Source organism: Bos mutus, chromosome 11 (assembly GCF_027580195.1).
Source record: "Bos mutus isolate GX-2022 chromosome 11, NWIPB_WYAK_1.1, whole genome shotgun sequence".
Lineage (NCBI taxonomy): Eukaryota > Metazoa > Chordata > Mammalia > Artiodactyla > Bovidae > Bos > Bos mutus.
In genome coordinates, this window is record NC_091627.1 from 75300830 (window position 1) to 75324202 (window position 23373).

Below are 23373 nucleotides of genomic sequence, written 5' to 3' on the forward strand. Positions count from 1 at the left end.
GCTCACTAACCCACTGCCTGTCCTCTGAGCTACACCATGTTTGGTTGTTAATTCCAGCAAGAAAGAGAATCAGTGACTTCGACCCAGAAGTTCTGGTTTTGTATCAAGTAGCCTGGAGGAAGACATTGACACCAAGATTGGAAACAGGTCCCTGCCCTTCAGTGACGAACTCTCTTAATGATGTTTCACACTGTAGATTGCATCTGTTTTGGAGAAAGTCGAGTGTGTCACTCTGTTTTGAGAAAAAAATAGTGACCCACAGGGACAGTCTTACAGCGAATTTAATATAAGCTATTCTAGACATGCATCAAGTTTCAATTTGCAAACCCAACCAAAAAAGGTAAAGGGACGGCGTATCTTGCCACGCCCTCTACCTCTCCCACCCCACCCCCACCAAAGTCACTGCTGTCACTCAGAAATTCTGCTATTTGTCTGGAAGTGACTGATAAAAAAGAAAAAAAGGAAAGCAGCCCTGGGTGGGTCACGTGACCCTACCAGCTCCCAATGCAGACCTCTTCTCATAAGGGCTCAGTGTGGAGCCTCTGAAATCTGTGCAGGATTTTCTCTGCAGAGGCAGAAGAAAGCAGGTGGATGGATAAGTAAACATGGCCTTGCTCCTGGTGGCCTTGCTCGCATTCCTGAGCCTGGGCTCAGGATGCCATCATCGACTCTGTCACTGCTCTAACGGAGTTTTCCTCTGCCAGGAGAGCAAGGTGACAGAGATTCCCTCCGACCTCCCCAGGGATGCGGTCGAACTGTAAGTATCTGAGTCAGTGGGAACAACAGCGTGGCTGGTATTTGTGCATTGCATGCTATTATTATTTTCACACTAGGCTGATAACTGCTGGGCTGAAATATTCTGCCCTGACTGAAGGCTTAAGTAAAACAAACTCCCCCAGCCCAACACTCCTGCCCTGTGGTTCTCTAAGGATCTTAGTGAGAGTTTGTCTCGGAATGCCGGGGAAGGGCAGCATGGAGAGCTTCATCTAAAGGTGAAAGGAGGACTTTTTAGTGTTTTTGACACATTCGTTCTTGGGTGCTGTACTCTCTTTGGTGGAACTAAGAGAAGGCTAAAGAAAATGTAGAAACTTAGAAGAGCTCAGATTGAAGCCAGAAAGATGGCTTTGATTGACATGGAAGGCATGATGTGTGCTTTTGAGGATACTGAATTCAAGAAGGCAAGAGTCATTGCTGCTCTGGAGGCACCAGCAAGGAATTGTCAAACTGAGAATCTGCTTCCTGGGGGAAAAGGAGTCACAAGAGAGGGAAGGGGTGTGAAGAAAGGGAGGAAGAAAAAAAGGAGGCATAGAAGGTAGGAGATCATCTTTCATACTACTGGGAAAAGGTGATTCCCAACTTTAGATTTTTACTGAACTACTTTAAAAGGAAATAGACAGACTTTTAGAACTTGACAAGATCTTAAGACATCATTCCACTTCCATCTGTTTATTTTGCAGTTGAGAAATCTGGGGTCTGGAGAGTAGAAAATTTCCTAACCTCTCACGATGAGTAGAGGCGGAGCCAAACTAGAAATCAGGCCTTTTGACTCACAGATCATCGCTGTCTTTCCCTTAAAGTCCCACGTCTATTGCATTAAAGTAAGAGGAAGGCAGGACTGTTTCATAGTCCAATGACCATCCCTCCCCACCTCCCCACCCCTCTCTACCATCCGAGAGCTGGCTCAGAGATCATAGATATCCTCAGTCGTTTTATCCCAAGGATTTTAAACAGAAGCTGCTATTCTGGAAGTGTCCTTTAATCTTGGTTCCCCAAAGCTATGCATGATCTTATTTAATGGCAGAAGGTGGTCATCTTTTCATTTACCAGTTACCATTACCTATGCTCAAAGATGATGAGGCTGCATTTCAGATTTTCACTCAGGGACAAACAGCTGCAAGGCTGAGTTGGTTCTGCCTGCTCCTTTTCCCCCTGATACCACAAGTTCTCCATTCCTTCCCAGAGGTAGTGACAAGGAAGATAGGTGGCCAACACTGTGTTTTAGCGACACTGCCTTAATGAGACAGTTACTCCTGATTGCAGGGAAGAATGCGCCTATGCAGTCTGCTTTGTTAGATGATTATAAACACAAGAGAAGACTGATGTACCTGAGCTCCTCTAAGAAGTCAGTCGCTCCTAAGCTACTTTGAACAATTACTTAACTTTTTTGGGGCCTCAAGTTCCTAACTTCTAGAAGTTTAGTACAATCTGCTTGGTGGGATGGCTGTGAACACCAAAAGATACAGCCCCTCAATGCACACACTCAACACACACACACATTTCTACCTCTCCCAGTCCTTCTCTTTTTCCAGTGTTTCCCCAGGGACCAAGCAGTGTCAACCAGTTACTAAAAGAGACAGCCTCTTACAAGGCTTAATTTTAGAGTGATACCCTCTTTTCAAAACTCCCTGCTAAATTAGGCTGTCTGCTTTCTGGTATTTCTTCACCAGAAGGGAGATTTTTTTCACTCTGTATAGAAAAACAGGGAGCAACCAGATGTGGGCTATAGTCTGTGGAATGCCCACTTCTGATTTAGACCATAGCCGAAAGTAGTTAAATATTTCTGGCTTCAGGCAAACTCCAGGAGATAGTGAAGGACAGGGATGCTTGGAGTGCTGTAGTCCATGGGGTTGCAAACAGCTGGACACTACTGAACGACCGAACACAACAACAAAGGGTTTAGGTGGCCTGAGACAACGCAGCATCATGGAGAAAGTACTCAACTTGCTGAGCAGGGTCAGGAATAGAGGGAATTCTAAAGTAATATTCACAGGTGGGCCTTTAACTCTTTATCACAGTCAGGGATGGAAGAGTATGGACTCTAGAATCTAAGAGACCTGTGTTCTAACCCAGACTATGACTGTTTCTTGCTTCAGCATGTGGGCTTTGGGTGTATCATGGAAATTGTAATGTGTACCTTTTTCAGAGTTACCATGGGCATTAAATGTAGGATTAAAACATTCAGCACAATGCCTCTCAAGTGTGGGGGGTGGGGATTGTTATTCATCTGTAAAGTACTAGAGAAAAAACACCACAGAGGGCATTCAGGATGATCAAATGAATCAATGGAAATGAAAAGGCTTTGAAAAACTGATGTAAAGATTTTTGTAGTTCTGAGATAGTTTACAGTATCTCACTGATTTAAGAATAATCTCCTTCTCTTCCCAGTGGCTGGAGCACTTCCTCTCTGAATAAGAAATGGTGTTCCTTTGGGCTTTCAATATTTGCCAAGAACTCAGGGAACACGTTTCATTCTGATGATAGGCAAAGGATTTTTTTGATTTCAGACTTACTCTAGAAACTCAGCTTCACATAGAGGCAATCAATGGATCTAGAAAGGACCCTTTGATCTTGCGTTATTCTTCCTGGAGTTAGAATTTTTAAGAATGTGGACACCCATTCAAAACCTGAGATTTTAAGTCTCAGTGATGTATGGATACAGGTTGTTTTCTTTAGCAGGGTCAGATGACCACAATACTAGAAGAAAAGGGTCCATTGATGGGCACTCTTGGCACAGGGAGAACTGTATTGACATCATGCTATAGGCTGCCTGTGTTGACCCCTCTCTTCACAGCAAGCTCCTGTATCTCATTGCCATCTCAAGTATCTTTCTGAGATGTAGAAAGGAATGGATTACAAAACTACTAAAGCCACTGTTGATTTCTTCATGTGTCGAATGCTGATAGTTTAATTCATCTCATCATGTAGGTTTCGTGTTCCCAAAAGCCCACATCTAACTACTTACATAAACTCCCTTCATACTGCTACAAGCGATAATTCTCTTTTTTTATTGCCATTATCTTTGCTGGGAATCTGAACATCTACACACTGGATTAAATAATTGTCTTAATTTATCTCCTTGCTATCAATCTCTGTCTTCTCCAAACCAGCCTGAACACCGTTATTCCATTTTTCTCCATAAAACACCACTGCCACCATGATTTTCCAGTTCAAAATCATCTGGTGGCTCGTCTTTCTGACTTTACCTCTCACGTAGCTCCAACAGGAGCCATCTGCTCCTCAAGCCTGAAAAAGACTTGCTCTCGAGCTCAGTCTGTGTCCCAGGGTGTTACTACTGTTACACATCTTGCTTCTATAATCTTCAAGTTCTTCTTTGTCTCTTGAAATCCAAACTACTTACTATAAGCTGGCTCAAAGTTTGCCTCTTTGATAAAGACTCTCCTGACCATTCCATCTTCATGTAATCTGAACCCTGGTGCAGTTCATTTTACAATCTTGCTTTGCCCTTAATTTTTCATGTGTGCCTTATTTCCTCAACTGCAGTGAACATGTTCTTGGTAGTCATTGTGCCCGACTCAATGCAATGTAGGTTCTGGGCCCTCATTTACATATAGAATAAATGACACAATAAATAAGGGGGAATTACAGCTGTTTATTTGCTCTGCTCCTCAGTATCAAAGAAAAGATTCTTATAAAAGATACTTATTGCTCCCCCTGTGGTGAACTGCTACAGGATTTGATAGTTCCCTTGCTTTCTTTGCTTTTTTATGTGTTTGTTTTAAAGAAAATGCCTGTATATCATTCTGGAATCCATTAATTTATTCAGAAAGAGAGACACATAGACTTGAAACAAAGTCTACTAAGTTACAAGTTGAATATTCTTTTAGGCATGCCACTCAGTTCTCTTGATTTAAGTAATAATACCTGTTTCTCTATTGTTAACAAGAATATTGAAAGGATGAGTGAAATTGCCTTAAACAAAATCAATTTAAACCAGGCAAAACTGTTCAAATACAATTTTTGCCAACTGAGGTCAGATTCCAAACCCTGAATGTTAGGTTTCCTGTTTCCCAGATGTGCTTTGATGACTGTAGTCTGTCCAGATGTCAGAACCAAATACCCCACTGTGCAGACTGCTCTGGGCTCATCTATCTGGAGACTCCTACTGCCTTGTTTAGATATTTCTTTGAAAGAAACAAACAGCACAGATTTCACGCCAATGCATACATAATCTTTCCTCTCAAAACCAAATCCTACACCTTCTTTAGTGAGAAATGATATGTCTATGTCCAACATTTAGAATTTAATCAGGCTGGGGCAAGGAAGGTTTATATTTCCTGCATAAGAATCAGAAAAAGGAATAGCTATAGAATGCAGTATCTTCAAAGGGAAAAAGTAAAAATTATATTGCAGAGGAAAAAAATTCTTTAAAGTTAACTGATGAACTCTACTCTCAGAATTGGCTAAGAGCTGTAATTTGCAGAGTCATTACCAGCTGTTGAAGAGTAAGGGTTTGATAGCATAGAGCTGCACTTCTTGACGATGATAACATCTCCTTGTTTACCTAAAGGTCAGTGCTGTCCTTCCTCACCCAAGTCCTCTACCAAACAAGCCTAAGGTTCAGAAGCAGAAAATCTTGGCAGCAAGTGGGAAATTCATTTAATGTTTGATTATCCTTCTCCAAAACCACTAATTGGGTTATCCAGTCACTGTGGTTTATTGGACTATCTTTTTTTTTTTTTTTGAGCTGTTAGATTTAAGATCTCCAATTTAGTTTTATTTAGACTAGATGCTAACTTTTATATCCCATAAGGTCACCTAGCAAAGAGAGTAATTATTTTTAATTGCTTAAGATCTGATTATAATGAGATATGGATGTTTCTTCTTAATCTGACCTCTTCCTGAAGTATCTTGAACATCTTTTATGTCTCTGACATGAACACACCATAACCTTTTTCTTTCATATGGAATATGCCAACTGATCTGAAAGTCTTCAAGGGATGTGCAAAAAAAAAACTTTTTTTGAGTAAAGCAACCAAACCTGTGCCATAGACCTGAACTCAATTATATTTTTAGTCTCAGAAGTAGCTAATGTCCACTCTCTTTCATACCCGCTCCCAGAGCTTTTTCAGCAAGAGCCAACAGTCATCATGGAATCCTGTATCACAAATACTAGAACATGTACAGCATAAGCCAATTTTTGAATTTCAGTAATGCTAAGATTGATGAAAATCTTTAAGAAATAGGGACCCTAAGAGTTCAGCTATTTCAGTGAAATAGATGGTTGAGGATATGGGAGAGAAAATTCATCAGTAAATTGGTGAAAGGCAGAAGTAAAATAGTGCTGAGATTTCTTTCAATTCTAAAATGCTTTGATTTTTACAAATATCTTCAGGTACCAAACTTCCCCAAACCAACAGGTTTCTTCTAGGCCTCCAGAGTCCAACACATATAATTGTAATTCCTAAATTTCTGTTATTTCAGTTGTGGGATTTTAAAGAGTGTGATTCTTAGGCTTAATAGACAGTTCTGTGAACTGTTACTTACGAATGCAACGTGGAAAATCTCCCCATAGATATCTGTCTCTGACTGCTTTCAGTTTGGTGAGGGGTTTTAAACAAAGAATGTTTGAGGGATCCCAGCTCCAGCAATGACTTTGTAACTAGATAAACAAAGGCTGGCTGGAAATCATCCTAGAATAGAAGGGCATGGAAGAGAAAGGGCCAGAGCCTTGAGCACTAGAATTCAGGACTGGGTCCAATTTAAAATAGCTTGTCCCTTCTAGGAAAGTCTAGCAAATTTGGTTCAGGAGATAGGATCACATCCCTGGAAGACAGAGATGCCTTCCCTTGTGCTTTACTCATCATCTCAGGGTAATAGCTTGTGAATCCGCCCCTTGCGCCTTCGGCTTTCTCCCCTCCCAACCCTCTGCTCTGAGTCCTGGCTCTGGTTTAATTCCCCTATAGGAACGAACAGCCAGATTCAGGACAAAAGTCCAAAGTCTTCAGTGTGACATTAAGCTCCTCCATATTTTATCCTCAAATTAACTCTTCTGTCTTCCCCTCATATCTTTCATCCTCTACACATTTTTTCTGTGGACTATTTCCTAATTCCCAGCTCCCAAACATACCTTATATTCCCCTACCTAAATAATATTATTTTCTCCAACCTGAAATGAATTCTTCTACTTTAATATATTCAGCTTTGGAGACCAAGCAAAAAGGCTCATTTTTCATGAAGGTTTCTTTCAACATCAAATATTTATTGATTATATTTGTGCAGGGCACTACGCTGGGCACTTGAGAGAGGAGGATCAAAAGGGGAGGCACAGGGCTGCTCTCATGGAGTTTCTAAACAGGAAGAGCATCCAACAGTAACAACAATCATGCTTTTCCTCACTTTTACCCACAACAACAAAAATCCCCCTTGGAACCTAGAACGGTCATTATCTAAACTACCCATTTGACAATTAATTGCAAGTTGCCTTATGCAATCTGAAATCACAGACTGTGAGAGCTGGAAGAAACAGATGCTGAGTGAAAGTCAATGAGGAGATGCCTGCCTTTTGACATTTGACAAGCACCTGGCTGTCCTGTCTAACTTTGATCTTTTGACCAGCTAGGGTGGATTTAAGGAGCTGTGCAGGGCCACTTCCAGAACACCCTTTTATGTAAAAGGTCAGAAGACCCTTGCTTTATTTTACAAGGAAAACACAGATCTCAAGTAAAATAGAATGATAAATGAACACCAGCAAATTTATAATAAGGCTTAACCAGCAGATGTTTAAATATTTAAGTTTGACTAGGATTCCCTGGTAGCTCAGCTGGTAAAGAATCTGACTGCAATGCAGGAGACCACAGTTCGATTCCTGGGTCAGGAAAATTCCCTTGGAGAAGCAATAGGCTACTCCCTCCAATATTCTTGGGCTTCCCTGGTGGCTTAGATGGTAAAGAGTCTTCCTGCAGTGCAGGAGACCTAGGTTTGACCCCTGGCTTGGGACGATCCCCTAGAGAAGGAAATCGCAACCCACTCCAGTATTCTTGCCTGGAAAATCCCATGGGTGGAGGAGCCTGGCAGGCTATAGTGCATGGGGTAGCAAAGAGTCAGAGATGACTGAGCAACTTTCACTTTCAGTAATTTTCAAGTTGGGCAAATACAAGGGTCTGGATGCTTTGAGCTGGGCTGGAGGAGAATGGTACAGAAGATGGAAAACAACATCAAAAGTGGAAGCTTAGGCTGCACTGTTTTCTTTCCTAAACTCATATTTTTTTTTTTTCCAAAACTGCTTGTGTTCCTGAATATTACTAAGTAGACACTGGGAGAGAATAGGTAAAAGGAGTTTACATGTCAAAAGACTGTGTATGACAGCTTCCCTTCAAAGCAGCTGAATGTCATCTATGAAATCTGGTAACCACCCGAGCTCACAAAGACCAGATGTCTCTTCTGAAAGTGACACACCTTAAAATGTCTACTTTGGCATAAGTGGGACACAAACAAGGAATTCTTGAATGTTCTTAAATTTCTGAGCAATTTCTCTTCCTTCTAAGTTCCAAACTACTTTGTATGGCTGTGTTTAGAATAGGAAAATGAATTGAAAACAAAAGAATGATCACTAGCCATCATCAGATCACAGCAAGTATAGAGAGTCAGACTTAAACCCTTGCCATTGCCATATGCCCACCAAGGCTAATTCTGCTCAGGGCAGGAAGGGATGAATCCTTTATCCAATTGGTGTTTGTTTTATGGGTAAGGAGTGTAGACATTCTGTAAGTAAATATACTGGGTTGGGAGGGGAAGCAGAAAATACTAGAAACACTCTTTTAATTTAGAAAACAAACTGGAAAGGCAACAAAAAGCAAACATGAGATTTATGGTGACCAGCAAGGAGGTCATCTGGAAGCCTGCACACAGTAGCAAAATTGCTTATCGGGTCCCTGGCTGCAAAAATCTGCTGAGTTCCTTCAATAAGAACATGGAGTCTTAGAATGGCATCTGACTCCCCCAAATACTAGAGATGAGAGGAAAGAGAACAAAGAGTTATGATAACCAGATAGGAAAATTACAAAGTAGCTCTGAAAGCAGAGCTATAGGGTAAGAAGAAGCAAAACAACAACCACAGCAGTATAAATAAAGGAAAAGGCTGGGCCACTGAACTGGGGGATCACTGCGCCAATATCTTGATCTTGCCTCTTGGACTGGGCAAAACCCCTCGAGAAGATTCTTCCAAGCCCCTACCTGGAGGGTGAAGCCCTAACTGCCAGCACTCTGGTGGCTAGGAAAGAGGACTGGAGGTCTCAGCACCCAGCATCCATAAGTGGTCCCTGGTGTCTCCAGTTCAGACATTCTCTGCTCCCTTTAAAGAATAAACCTTGGGATTCCCCTGGTGGGCCAGTCGTTAAGAATCTGCCTGCCAGTGCAGGGGACACAGGTTCAATCCCTAGTGGGAAGATCCCACATGCTGCTAAGTAACTAAGGCCCCGTACCCCAACTACCAGATCCACACTCTAGAGCCCACGAGCCATAACTACTGAAACCCACGCACCTAGAGCCGGTGTTCCGCAACAAGAGAAGACGCTTGGACGAGAAGCCTGTGCGCCGCAACTAGAGAAAGCCTGTGTGCAGCACAAAGGCCCGGCACAGCCAAACAAATAAATAAACCTAGTGTTTTTGCTCAGCTCTGAGGGAACACTGGCCTGGCTGCTCCAGGTGGGTAGTATGGCTGCTTTTTAAACAACTTTCCTACCAGCCCTCTTTATTTTGGCCACCTCAAGCCTCTTCGCCCTCCAGTCCTGCTTCTGGGGACACCAGTGCTTCCAGTTCCTGAGTGTTTTCAGGGATCATGTGGCATAAATCTCACTGGCTTGGGATTTCATTTTAGAGTCTTCCAAGTCAGGACTTCTCCAACTTTAAATATGCAAGCCAATCAGAGGACTATACTGGGAAAATGTAGATTCTAACTCAGTAAGTTTGGGGAGGAGCCTGAGCTTCTGCATTTCCAATCACCTCCAAGAGATGCTGGTTGTAGTAGTACCAGATCCACATTCCTCCATGGTCTTTACAAAATTCTGTTGCTCTTGTTCCTCTGCCCTTATGGCTTTAAAAGAAAGAAAAAAAGTCCCCTTCTTGTCTTCTCAGTCGTGTTTCAAGAGGAAACCAACAGTTAGTCGTTTGTTTATTCTGCTTTCTCTTCTCAGCAATTCCCATTCATTATTCAATCCACTCAATGCCCACTGTTGCATTAAAAATTATCTTGTCACTGGTACCGATAAACTTTATTTTTGGTATGTTTTACTCAGTAGTTATATTATTCTTCAAATAAAAACCCGAATACTAGATGACCACAGGTAACCATCCTCCTGCTTGAAACACTTTTCTCCCTTGACCGCCAGCTTCTGTGACATCACACTAGTTTTCCTCTTACATCTCACACCAGACCTTGACCTTCTCTGTTACCAAGTCTCTAAGCGATGAAGTGCCCCAGGCTCCTCCAGACTCTCTTCTCTCATGAATCTGTATTCTCTGTACAGTAATCTCATCAGCCCCATGGCTTTAAATACTAGCTATATTCAAAATCCATGTGTCATATCTGACCTCTTCATTGAGCCCCAGAAAAGTAATACCCAAGTGAAACCTTAACATCTCACTGGATCTCTTGCCAGCTCACTGGATCTCTTGCCAGCATCTCAAAACCAGCAAGCAGAAAATAGTACACTTAATCGCCCTCCCCTTAACCCCTCAGAATCTTCTCTCCCAGGCTTCATTATCTGTGTTATATCACCAACTTCTTGCTGTAAATCTAATCCAAGTGCTGGGGATTAGACACCTAAAACCTAACTCAAATGTCTCCACTTCTCACCTTCCTTACCACCACCCCAGCTCAAACCACCACCAGAACTCACCTGGGCTAGTACAATAGTCCCCAGCGTTTCTATCCCCTGCTGCTGCTACTGCTGCTAAGTTGCTTCAGTCGTGTCCAACTCTGTGCAACTCCATAGACAGCAGTCCATTAGGCTCCTCTGTCCCTGGGATTCTCTAGGCAAGAATACTGGAGTGGGTTGCCATTTCCTTCTCCAATGCATGAAAGTGAAAAGTGAAACTGAAGTCACTCAGTCATGCCCGACTCTTAGCGACCCCATGGACTGCAGCCTACCAGGCTCCTCCGTCCATGGGATCAGTTCCACTTAAATCCATTCCCACACGGCAGCTAGAAAGACTTTGAAAAAGAAGATGGCATACAATTACTTAGAATTTCACTCAGAATAAACTTTTTTCAATCCACGTTTCATGACTATCTATTATAACAGGCACTGCTCTAGGTGTCAGGTCCAGCAGTGAGCAAAACAAACACAGTCTCTTCCCTTGTGGTGCTTACATGCTTTGTCGTGGCTACAAGATACTCTGACCTGACCCCTGCCTGCCTTCCCACAGGCATAGTGCACGTCATGTATCACTTGCCCATCGCCACTATGCTCTGGACCTTTTTCTGCTCTCCAAACACACCAGACTCTTATCTACCTGAAAACTTTCCCTTGCTTTTCTTTCCCTCTAAAATGTTTTTCTCTCTCCTCTTTAGTCTCTCCCCAAATGCCAACCCCTTGGGGAGGTCATCCTTGACCACCCCACTATAGTAGCACCCCAACTGCTGCAGTATATGATCTCTTTCTTCCATAAACTTACTGTAATGTGAATGTTTTTATCTATTTGTCGCCCCTCGACTAGAAATCAGAACTAATGCTTCACGGTAGCAAGGATTCTCATGTGTAGAATAGCTCCTAGTACAGAGCAGATGCTCAATACCTTCACGAATTAAATGAATAAATGAAAGGCCCCTTCAACAAATGAGAACTACAAGGAGAGACAGAATGTGACAGACGCCTATTAATTCTACTCTATCATCATGCTTTGTGCCTCTTCGAGTACCTCACCCGACAGTCTTGCACTGCAGCTATTACTGTCCCCATTTTAGGAAATAAGATAAATGGAATCAATCAATGCCGAATGTCAGGACTGAAATTGAGATTCCTGATATACCTGATTAGACAATGTCCAATCTTTGTATTAACCATGAAAAAAAGAGAGAGAGGGGACCCTCTAGTCCTCTGAATTCAATCCCTAAAGAAAAACAATCCAAACTTATCATCAGAGCTGAAATACATACAATGCTGGAGTCATCTATAATACCAAACTTATGTAATATCTTGCCACTTAAAAACAGAAAAACTCTCTGAGGGCTAGCATTGCACCCCTGGCCTGCATTCAGCAGGGTTGGTGCCTCGGTAGCTAATCAATAAGGAGGGCAGAGACAGAAAATGAATGTGTGGGATCACGAAAACATAGGAGGAGGACTGAAAAGTAGATGTCACTGGCTGTTTTCAGTGATAAGCTGCAACATAACCAGAAGTTGTGTAATAAGGTCCTAAACACTGGACCATAAGGGAAGCCCAAAATCAGAGCATTTTTTGCTAGATGAATTTAAGAGAGCATATACTTCCGCCTTCCCCTTACTTGTTCTAGGTATGAGAAATGAAGCTTAGTAAAATGATTTGTCTTAATCCTCAATTTCCAAGCTTCTTTGTCAGGCTTAGTGATAAAACATTCCTCTCTACTCCCACAGAGAACAGATAACTCCCCAGCACATTCACTTCTTTTCCCTCACGTTCAAAGAAGTATAAACATCAGAATTCCACCACGATTTTCTTTTTACCTTTGCTTGCTTTTCAAAAACAGCTTTCTTGAGACATAACACACAGTATACAATCTACTCAAAGTTTACATTTTGATGGTATTTCGTATATTCACAGATATGTTCAACCATTGTCATAATCAATTTTAAAACATTTTTATCACCTGACCTTTAACTGTCACTCCTCTGCCTACCTATGCTACACCCAGACCTAAGAAACCACTAATCTACTGTCTTTACAGATTTTTATATTCTAAACTTTCATATAAATGGAATTATATAAGATCTTTGTGACTAAACTTCTTTCATTTCGCATACTTTCAAAGGTTTATTCAAGGTATCAATAAGCTTTTCATAGTCAAAAAATACTTCTTTGTATAAGTAAACCACATTTTGTTAATCCAATTCATCTGTTGATGGACATTGGGTTATTCAGTTTTTGACTATTAATGATGTTTGCTTTAAACATTTATGTGTAAGGTTTCGTGTGGACATGTTATCCCAGTACCACCTCTGGTCTCCATTGTTTCTGACAAGACGTGGGTTGTTAACCTTATTGAGGGTTCTTTGTAAGTAATGAGTCATTTTTCTCTTGCTTTCAAGATTTTCTCCTTGTCTTTGATTTTCAGTGTTTTTACTACAATGTGTCTGTTTATGGGTCTCTTTGTGAATATTCTACTCTAATGAGCTTACTAGATGCTTTCAGCAAATCTAAAAGATTTTCAGCCATTATTTTTTCAAATAATTTTTTACTCCTTTATCTACTTTTTTTTTTTTCTGGGAACATTTCAGACAAACTATTGCAGCATTCTGGGTACTGGTTCCACTTGTATGACCTACTAGCGTTATTGGTTAGTTTGCTGTTTAGTGGCTACTAGCTAGATTATTTTGTTGAAAGCCTTTGATGTTGATTCTCAGGAAGGTACAACTTTGAAGATGCCCACGGTCAGCCTGGGAAGACAAGGTATTAGCAGGGCTGTCATCTATTATTCCCCTGACCACACCCAGATATTCAACTTTACTACTTGCAGTCAGACTATGCTACCATTTTCAAAAATTCCCTGGGGCATAAATTCCTTTATAAACTAATCCAATCAAACTGTGTGGCTCCTTCAAATAAATCATTGATAAAGTCAATGTTTTGATATTCATTCTGACCCCAGGGGGCTCCTTCCAGCTGTTTTATTTCCCCTGATTCTCCCCTGCAAACTAATTGTCCTACATTATATGTCTTTTAGATCCATGAATACAACTGCCTTTACCATAGCTTCACTGTTGAGAGGGCTCTCAGGCTTAAACTTCTCCACCCTCTGTTGCAAATAAAGTCAGTTCTTTGGGAAGAGAATACCAGATATGTGTTTCACAGTCTGCTTTTCACTTTATGCAAAATCTCAGCCAGGGCTCTGGAGCCAGGAGTGGATTCAAAGGTAAACTTCTGAGACCCTCATACAGGAGTTAAACACGTGAAGGAAGGTAGGGTAGCAACCAATCAAGCTTGACTTGGAGCCACCACCTCATGAGCCCTAGCAAGAGACTTGGATTCCTAGCATTCCCAGCAGGCTGTACCCGAGACAGCCTCTGATGCACAGGTGTGCCTTGGTATAAAGGAAGGAGCCCCCACTTCCCAACCACACCTGCCTACCATTCAACCTCAGCAACAGGCTGCTGGAGGCAAAGTAAGAAAAGCTGAAGTCCTGCTTCTCCTGGAAGAAAGCCCTCCATCTTGAAGCTGGGAGGAGAGGTAACCCTGTGTTCTTGACTGTAGCACTCTGAAGTACCAGCATCTCCACTTCTCTGAAGTGGGAGGTGCAAGGGAGGCAGTACTTTAGATTTAAGTGACACACTCTTGCCTTTTTTTAACCGGATTTTCACAGATGTTCTTGAATAGATGTTTTTATTTAGTTTGTTACAATATTGCTTCTGTTTTATGTTTTTGTTTTTCTGGCCATGAGGCATGTAGAATCTTAGCTCCCTGACCAGTCCCTAATATGTATGTATTAGGGACTTGCCCAGTGGTTAAGATTTTGCCGTCCAATGAAAGGGGTGTGGCTTCCATCCCTGGTCACAGAGCTAAGATCCTATACATACATATATTTTGCTGCTCTGGGTCTTAATTGTGGCATAAGGGATATCTCGTTTGTGGCGTGCAAACTTCTGAGTTGTGACATGTGGGATCCAGTTCCCTGACTAGAGACTGTACTGGGAGCACAGAGACTTAGCCACAGGACCACCAGGAAAGTCCCACCCCTCTACGTCCTTGATCAAGCAACGCAAAGCGGGGAGCAGGTTGTGGCTGAAAGCAGAAAAGCAGTGAGGTACCCAGGACTATCATCTCTGAAGTTCTCAGTGTGCCCTTGAACAAAGAATAGTTGGGCATGCCAGGAGGAAATGGATGTTTTCACCCTGAAGTTTTTCATCCCGTTTTTAACTTTAATGTCTTTTACATGCATTATTAGCTTTAAATAATTTAGTACACATGTCCTAAAGTTGGTCTGGTGAATAGTAATGGTTCTATCATCCACCAAATAAGGCCACTAATTGCTCTTCTTGACAGCCATAACAGTTTATTAAACATTGTGATATGGTGAGCAAAACAGGTGGAAATGGAATTACAATTGAAAGGATGCTTTCCAGAGTTGCTTTGGTTTGTTAGATCAAAAGAGAAAAACAGATTTTTTTTTTTTTCTCCTGAGCAGGCTAGAGACAAAATTACCTTCTCCCTGTGTATTGACAGTCCTGACCATTTGACAGAAGTAATTTCAGCAACAGGGAGCATGCAGTTGTATCAAATGGCAAACAAGCCAAAAGTATATCAAAATCCTGAGTTCAGCATCTTCCCCCCAAAAAAATCACTGAGACCCTAAACAAAGCAGTACATCACCCACGACCTGCTACTCCTGGCATCACATCTTATTGAACACTTACTGTGTGTACAGCCATTTGCTGGGATATAAGAGTCAACCTTGCAGCCCTGACAGATAGACTCTCTTCATGGATCTGAAGCAAGTAGACACATACACACAGACATAGAAAAAGTGAGCAAGGCTTTTCAACTGATCATGTGATAACATGATAAGGACAGGAAACACAAGACAACATGTAACTACTGTAGAAATTCCTTGAAGGGAGAGGTACCTGTGCTTGTAATAAACAAACAAGGCCACTTCCTTGAAGAGGTCAGACATGCGCTGGACATAAAGAAAAGGTTTAAATATCCAACAGTGAGGGAAGATTCTTAGTAGGTAGAAGGAACATCGGCAGAGCTAATCCAACAGCAGTAAATCAAAGAAAAAGCTTTTTCTCCTGAAGGATATAGTATTGTTTCTGAATTATCAATTTCCTTTTTCAAAAATGTGCCAAGCACAGCACTTGGGTGAGAGTGGGGGGAATTGGAGCATTTCCATTCCAAATCTCCAAATTCCAGAATCTAGTAGGGGGAGAAATGAAGTTCTGTTTTAATAGATAGTGGAGATTTGGGTAGAAAGGACCAAGGCATGGTTCAGAGAAATTTAGTGGAATGTATTCAATGGTTTTAAAAATCTTTTGACTTAATGCAGAACAAATTAGACCCAGTTTTATTTTGCAGTTAAGAAATACAAATTATTTAACTCATTAGAAGTCTTTTCAAATAGAATCAGTTTTTATTCAATTGTTTCAATTGGCTGGAATAGGGACAAGCTGAGGTCACAGGCGATCTTTGGATCTAAAACTACGTTTCTAAAATAAATAATTCCTTCAGACAAACTTAAACATTGGACTCTTTCACACAGTAAGCAAATAGACCCCAATTAGGTCTAGATAACTTTTCCTAGAATGGACACAGGAGCCTGGAGGGCTATAGTCCTTGGGGTTGCGAAGAGTCAGACACGACTAAGCGATTAAAACCAACAACAACCTGAAATTAGCTGTTTTGTTTGTTGGTCCCCAACCCACTTTGCTTTTCAAAAAAACGGGGGGAGGGGGATAAATAACTGAGCATAAAACAAGAACTATCAAGAAAATCTTCCAAATAGTCTGCCTCCCCATCTCTTGCATTTTTCCTTTTTTTCTATTTTTATAACATTTTATATAACTCATAAAAAACAGTGCTTGTATAAAAATTCACACAAAATTGCTAGAGAGCATACAATTTCCAAAACTGTCCTGGGTTTTTGTTACATTCAGTTTTCTTATTGTATTTTTCTATCTGCCTTGAAGGCGAGCAGTCAAGATCAGCTGACTTGACCGACACGTGAGCCAACTCCTTTTGTTTTTGCATCACTCTGTTAAGCTGTCTCCCTTCCAATAATCATTATGGTGTAAGTGACACTCCAGGGGAAATCAATTCCTTTTGACTAAATAGAAAAGCTTGGTCTACCTCCCTCAAATCATAATTGGGGCTTTGTTTATTTTGCTGTTGTCTGAACCCTGCAGCAGCCACATCTTGTTTCCACCAAAGTTGAATAGCTTGTCTACTGCAGCCTCCAGGGAAGATTTGCCAGCCTTTAGGAACTGCCCTCCTTGAGGAGGGAATAATTAGAACCACTTAGATATTAGAATTGCATTTCCTAGTGACTGACTCCATGTTGCTTCCCCTCAAGATTGTTTAAAGGAAAACTCCTTTAAACCCCTAAGGGGATGGAGTCTGTGTCATTTTCTTTCCACTTAGAAAGATGTGAAGCTACTGAAGCCTTTATATTTGTAAGATTCTCAAAACCAAGGATTCCCATGCCTCATTTCTAGCTGTCTTAGGTCTGTAAAGTATCAAGCATGTCTTAGACCTCAAGAGATATTTCTGAATAAATGAAATGAATGACTTTCGCTAAGTTAAACTGATGAGTTAAATTGAATTGGATTGGACTGGATTGAAATGAATTGGGCTTCTCTGCAGTGACAGAGTAGCTATCAAGAAAGCAGAAGGAAGGTCAGTGTATGCCATTCACTAGCTGATCAAGGCCAGCTATTTGGAATAATCAGGGAGTCCAAGCCCTCCTGGCTGCTGAGGATCAGAGGTTAAATGATATTCCAAGGACAGATAGCAAAAATGAGAGCAGAGACTCCAGACATAATAACAATAAAGACAAATAACTAGGCTTATGTGTATGTGTATATAGGATGTCAGGCACGGCTCTCACTGTCTCACTATATCATTATCTTTTTTAGTCCTCATAGCAACCCTTTGGGGCAGGCTCTACTATTATCCACACTTTCAGATAAAGCAACTAGGCATTAAGCAATTAAGTCATTCGCCCAAGTGGCACAACCAGGATAGGGACTCAGGAAGAAAGACCCCAAGACACTGCTGTTAACCATTTCAAGACATCATGGACAGGAGAGAAAGAGTTTATAACACAGCTTAAATAAAGGTTTTAAGAAAGGAAAATGACAGCAGTGTAAGGAAAAGGAGAAACAAAAAAAAAAAAAAAAAGAAAAGAAACAATTCTTCCCCTCTTGAAGACTTGCAATTATAAACTTGCAATTATAAAAAGACTTGCAATTATAAAAAGACTTGCAATTATAAAAAAAAAAAAAATCTCCTAAACTTAAACATTTTAAGACATCCAGATTTCACATTACTGAACTTCCTGAAGTCTGACCCTGATAGGATCTGCCCAGTCACACTGTACAGAGCCTTGTAGGTATTTCAGGGTTCTAATACCCAGGAATGTCATAAAATAAAGGTTTTTTAATAATACATCATCTCATGTTTATATTTACCTATCCTTTACAATCAAAAACACAGACCCATAATGTTTAAAATGTTCAAATAACATTTGTCTTGGGACATGGCAGCCCTAGTCCGTGCCGGACACCATACTCATTCTCCCAGAATGACCAGGAGTCCTGACCTGGAGGTGTCTCCCTGCCCTGCGTGCACCCAAAGGCCTGTCTGCAGCTGAATCTTCTGCTCCCATCAGCGAGGCGTGACTGAGTGCCTCCCCTGAACCCTGCACATAGGTATTTAAACAAACAGGTGTTTAAATCATCCTATCAAAGCAGAGCTACACACATGATTCTAACTACTGACTATTCTAGTTCTGAAGATCTGAGTTCTTCAAAGCGTGAGCCTTCTCTTCCATGAGTTTGCCCAAACCTCCCCTTAGCTACTCACCCTTTTTCTGCCACCTTGACAGAAGCTGACAATCTTTCTCTCTCATGAGTTCAGGAAGCAGGGAGAAGATGTGGATGCCTCCCTGTGGGGCAGGCCTATAGGCCATCCCTGAAACCCTCTCATTCCACTTCCTGAGAGGTGTATTACAGGGCAAGGAGGCCAAACAGTGTCATGGGATGATCCCAGGACCGGCATTGAGAAGAACCTGGGTCTAATCCCAAGAGTATCTCATTATTCAACCTAGGAAAATCATCTAACATTTCAGGGCCTTAGTTTACCTCTTATAAAGTCACAGAGCTGAACATGAGGATTCCTGAAGTCACTTCCCTCCCCACTAAACAGAAGGAAAACTTGAGCCTGAGAACGAACTCTGACTTAAGCCAATCAACTTTTTAACAATCAAGCCAGCCTCCCAGCCTACACGTGCAGAGACCCTGACAGCTTTGTCACATGTGATGCTAGGAATCGCACCTATGCAGTCAAAGTCCTGCATTTTCTGCCAGCCTCTTTCTTCAGGTCTGTCATGACTAAATGGCAGCAGGAAAAAGCTAAAGGGCCAGGTATCTTTTTATTGACAGCTTGCCCTGTAGACCCTGCCCTGGGAGGAGGAGGAGGACGACGACACAACAGAGTCCATCAGCCATCTGTGGTTTCCCAGGCTTTAGGTCTGTTAGCAACTGACATTTCATCCACATCATTATAGCGAGTGGCACAACCAGGGAGTTAGGGCCATTTCTGTGTGTGTTTGCATGTGTTCATTCCTGGCTTTCCATTTTTAAGTCCAATATTTAAAATCAAGAGCCCTGCAAATTTGAGGCGGTGGACAGCCTTAAAATTCCTCAAGTAGTTGCATGTTATTTACTAAGGAAAAAAGAAAAATTGGTGAGCAACAATTCATTCATTCACTCAAAAATACTGATTGCCTCCCATGCACCAGATAATGTTCTATATGCTAGAGATACAGCAGAGAACAAAATGGATTACAAGAAGAAATGATAAGCTCTTAAGGAGCTTATATTCTACAATAGATGACTAATAATGACCATGAAAAATAAGATATGTAGGAAAGGGATCTAGAAGATCAGAAGCAGTGTGTACACTGGCCAGGAAACCCTGTAGAGAAGCAATCAATTGAGTAAAGGACTAAAGATGGTGAGGGACTGAGTCACATGGACATCTAGGGGAAGACGGTTCCAGAAGAGGCCAAGTGAGGGACTGAGACAGGGACACATCTGCATGTAAAAGGAACAGCAAAGTCAGAGTGGCTGAGTGGATGACTGCAGAGGGCATAGGTAAATTCAGAGGGTCACAAAGATGTTTGCATGTAAGGAATTTGCATGTAAACCCTTGTAGGGACATGGGATTCTGTTTAGTGTGAGATAGGAGGCCAGGGGAGGGAGTGATCTGATTTAAGCTTTAACAGAATTAATGTTAAGAATACACTGAAGGATGTCAAGACAGAAGCTGAAAGACAGGTTGAGAGGCTATTACAATAATTTGTTTGAGAGGTGATGAGGATTCACATGAAAGGGTGAACAGTGGAGATGATGGGAAGCAGTCAGATTCTGGGCACATTTTGGAGGTACAGACAATAAAGATTGCTGACAAATTAAATATGGGGTGTGAAGGAAAACAGTGTCAAAGATGGCTACAGGTTATAAACCTGAACAGCTAGAAAAAAATGGAATCGTCTTTTCAGACTGGGGAAAGAAGCAGAGAAACTGGGCTGAAGGCTGGGGTGGTGAAGGGGTGGAGGGGAGGCACAGTAAAGATTATGAGAGAGACATAACCCTAACGAAAACTACATTCTTGTTTTCTGATGCTGCCCAAGTTAAACTCATGCCTGTCCACTGGTCCTAGAATGTTACATTAAAAACTTATACTTAAAAAAAAATGCTTCTGAATAACTACATTATACATCAGGATTAGCTTTTTTAAAATGCCTCCTAAGGAAATGGCAATTCCCTGCAGTATTCTTCCTTGGGACATCCTATGGACAGAGGAGCCTGGTGGACTACAGTCCATGGGGTCACAGGTCAGACATGACTTAGCAATTAAACAACAATAAAATAGCTGAACAAGTTCCCTCTGGCTACAGACATAAACCCAATACCCTCTTTTTTAGTGATGATATAGGGAGGACCCTCACTCCCATGTAGAAAACTGCTGCATCTGCTCATTTTATCATCAATACGCTTCCCTTTTCTGGCCCCTTGCCAAAGTCCCAGTGTTTCTATCCAACCCCCCCCCCCTTCTCCATCTCTGACCCCTGCCCCAGAAAGCAAGTCTGGGTGGAGGTCCCAGACATCTGAACTTTGCTTGGAGGGCATGAGCCCTTTCCAAAGAGACTTTACAGACATAATATAGAAGATCGAATTTATATAAATCAAGTAAGTGAAAGGTTGTTGTTGAATCACGCGAATATACCGGGATTCTTGGCCCCCGGAGGAGAAGAATTCAATCCGGGGCCAGAGACGAGGCTTGATCGCTCAGAGCTTTTGTGTAATAAAGTTTTATTAAAGTATAAAGGAGCTAGAGAAAGCTTCTGACATAGGCATCAAAAGGGGGCAGAAAGAGTACCTGCTTGCTAGTGTTAACAACGAAGCTATATAATCTCCAATGAATCCAAAGAATGTCTGGAGGTTGTAAAGACCTCATCAGACCTACTTCCATGATTTACATTTTAAGATAACAGAAGGTTTAATCCAGAGACTGTCCTTAGGCAAGATACATTATTGTTATATAATCCTAAGGAATGTGGAGAAAGAAAAAAGTTTGTCCTTTCTTCCTCCTTGAGAATTCCAGACCCCTCTCTCCTTGGGGACCCCAGACTCCCTATCAACCTGCCTAGGAACTGACTCTCTCATAAGTAGGTCACTTAAACTTCTCATGTCTTGAATGTTTCTATCTCAAACCAAAATGTGGATAAAAGGAGGAAAGAAGGGAAGAAGGGAGAGATGAGGGGAGGGAGGCGCTGGGGGAAATGAGGAGAAACACTACAGTTCTTAGAGCAAAGGCAGATAGACCCCAACATAGCTACTACATCCTTTATTTATTTTTTTTAAGTAAGTGTTGGTTTTATGGCAAAATTATAATATATAGGCAGTGTATGAAGTTATTTCAGATGACAGATTTAATTCTTTTCCTTACAAGTAAAAGCTGCAATTACCACATTAGAACTTCGATGCAGAATATCTAATACATATAAAGCTTCAGTCTCAGGCCTTGAGAAGCTGTGAATGAAAGTTACCACACCGTTAGAGTCTGTGGATATCAGTATATTGTCCTTTCCCTTCCACCAGTCCATCTTTCCGGTTTCCAGTGTAGACAAATTCCATTAGGAGTGGTACGAATACCTACTCCATTTCTTGCAAAGATTTCAGAAGATGTTCTTGTACCATCCCTGTCTGACACACAGAGGAGATTTTCTGGACTCTGCAATTTCCTCTAGACCACCAGCTTTGTCTACCTCCTTCATGTTATAAATATCAAAGGTGAGATTCCAGAGGTGTGAGGCCACCTTCCCAAAGACTCGGAGCCAGAATCTGGAAAAACCAAGAATGGAACCCAAGATTTTGGACCTTGATCTTCAGCAGAAGTGAGACCTCTTCTCCAGGAGGGACTTTGAAAGTGAGCCAGAGGATCATCAGTTTAGTTGAACAGGCAACAGAAAGCTGTTGTAGTCCTGGGAGCAGGAGTGTGAAGTCATGCTTTTGAAGCTTTGGTTTGAAAGTGTCACGCAAGTGTATGTTCCTCAGTTCTTTGTCTCGTCACAACAAAGATTTGGAGCAACGGACATTAAAGCCCTCGGCGCATCACAGCTCTCGGGTCTTGGACAAACCATGTTACAGCTCAGGCAAATCAGTGTTACAGCTCCATTTTATTTAGAAGATAGCAGGAGAATCCAAGACTCGAAGAGAAGCGAGTGGAAGAGTGCGTGGGGAGGGAGAAAGAGAGAGAGAGAAAGAGAGAGCGCACGCATGCACGCGGGAGATAGAGTCCGAGAGAAAGCACTTTGGCTCCTCCTTTTTTTTTTTTAAATTTTATTTTATTTTTAAACTTTACATAATTGTATTAGTTTTGCCAAATATCAAAATGAATCCGCCACAGGTATACATGTGTTCCCCATCCTGAACCCTCCTCCCTCCTCATACCATCCCTCTGGGTCGTCCCAGTGCACTAGCCCCAAGCATCCAGTATCGTGCATCGAACCTGGACTGGCAACTCGTTCCTTACATGATATTTTACATGTTTCAATGTCATTCTCTCAAATCTTCCCACCCTCCTTTTATATGTTTTTTCCTCCACCTGGGCCTGCCCTATGCAAATTGGGCTTAGCCAGGAGTGCTGTTTGTTCTGTTTGTTCTGCCTGAAGTCTTCACTCTGGTCCTCGGACCTTCCTTGTCTTTTAGCCACCGCCATTTTGGACTCCTTTTCCCTATTCTACCTACCTAACATTCCCCCCTCAAGAGATAGGAGGCCCAATTCTTTGGGAATAGGGGTGTCGAGGTCTTTCTGGCTACTTCCTGCTGAACTGGGGTGGCGAGGGGTATTGGGCCTCCCCCTCTTGCTAGTCTCAATCCTGAGTCCTTATAGCAGTTTCCAAGGGTGTGTGATATTTTCCGTGGCCAGCTGTAGTTTTATATCTTTGTTGAACTGGCACTGCATGTTGTAGCTAGTTGACCTGGGCAGAGACAAAACAGGTTAGACAATTGACAGTACATGGAATAATCATAGGCATCATCAATATAGCATAACAAGGACTAGTAGGGACATTGGTCAGTTTTAAATTCACATGGCCAGGATGGCTCAAGTCCCTCCTTGTTCAGGGATCAGAAGATCTATCTCCTGTCTGTTTTGG

General features: G+C 41.8%; 1 protein-coding gene across 4 annotated transcripts in view; it reads left to right on the forward strand.

Moving 5' to 3' along the window:
- Positions 1 to 438: 438 nt before the first annotated feature.
- The window catches only part of FSHR (follicle stimulating hormone receptor), a 196572-nt gene continuing 173637 nt past the window's right edge, over positions 439 to 23373 (forward strand). For all 4 annotated transcript variants that reach the window (XM_070379601.1, XM_070379605.1, XM_070379602.1 and 1 more), the window contains exon 1: positions 439 to 757. In XM_070379601.1, coding sequence (XP_070235702.1) covers positions 606 to 757 — 152 coding nt within the window. In that variant the 5' untranslated portion in view covers positions 439 to 605. The remainder of the gene's footprint in view (positions 758 to 23373) is intronic.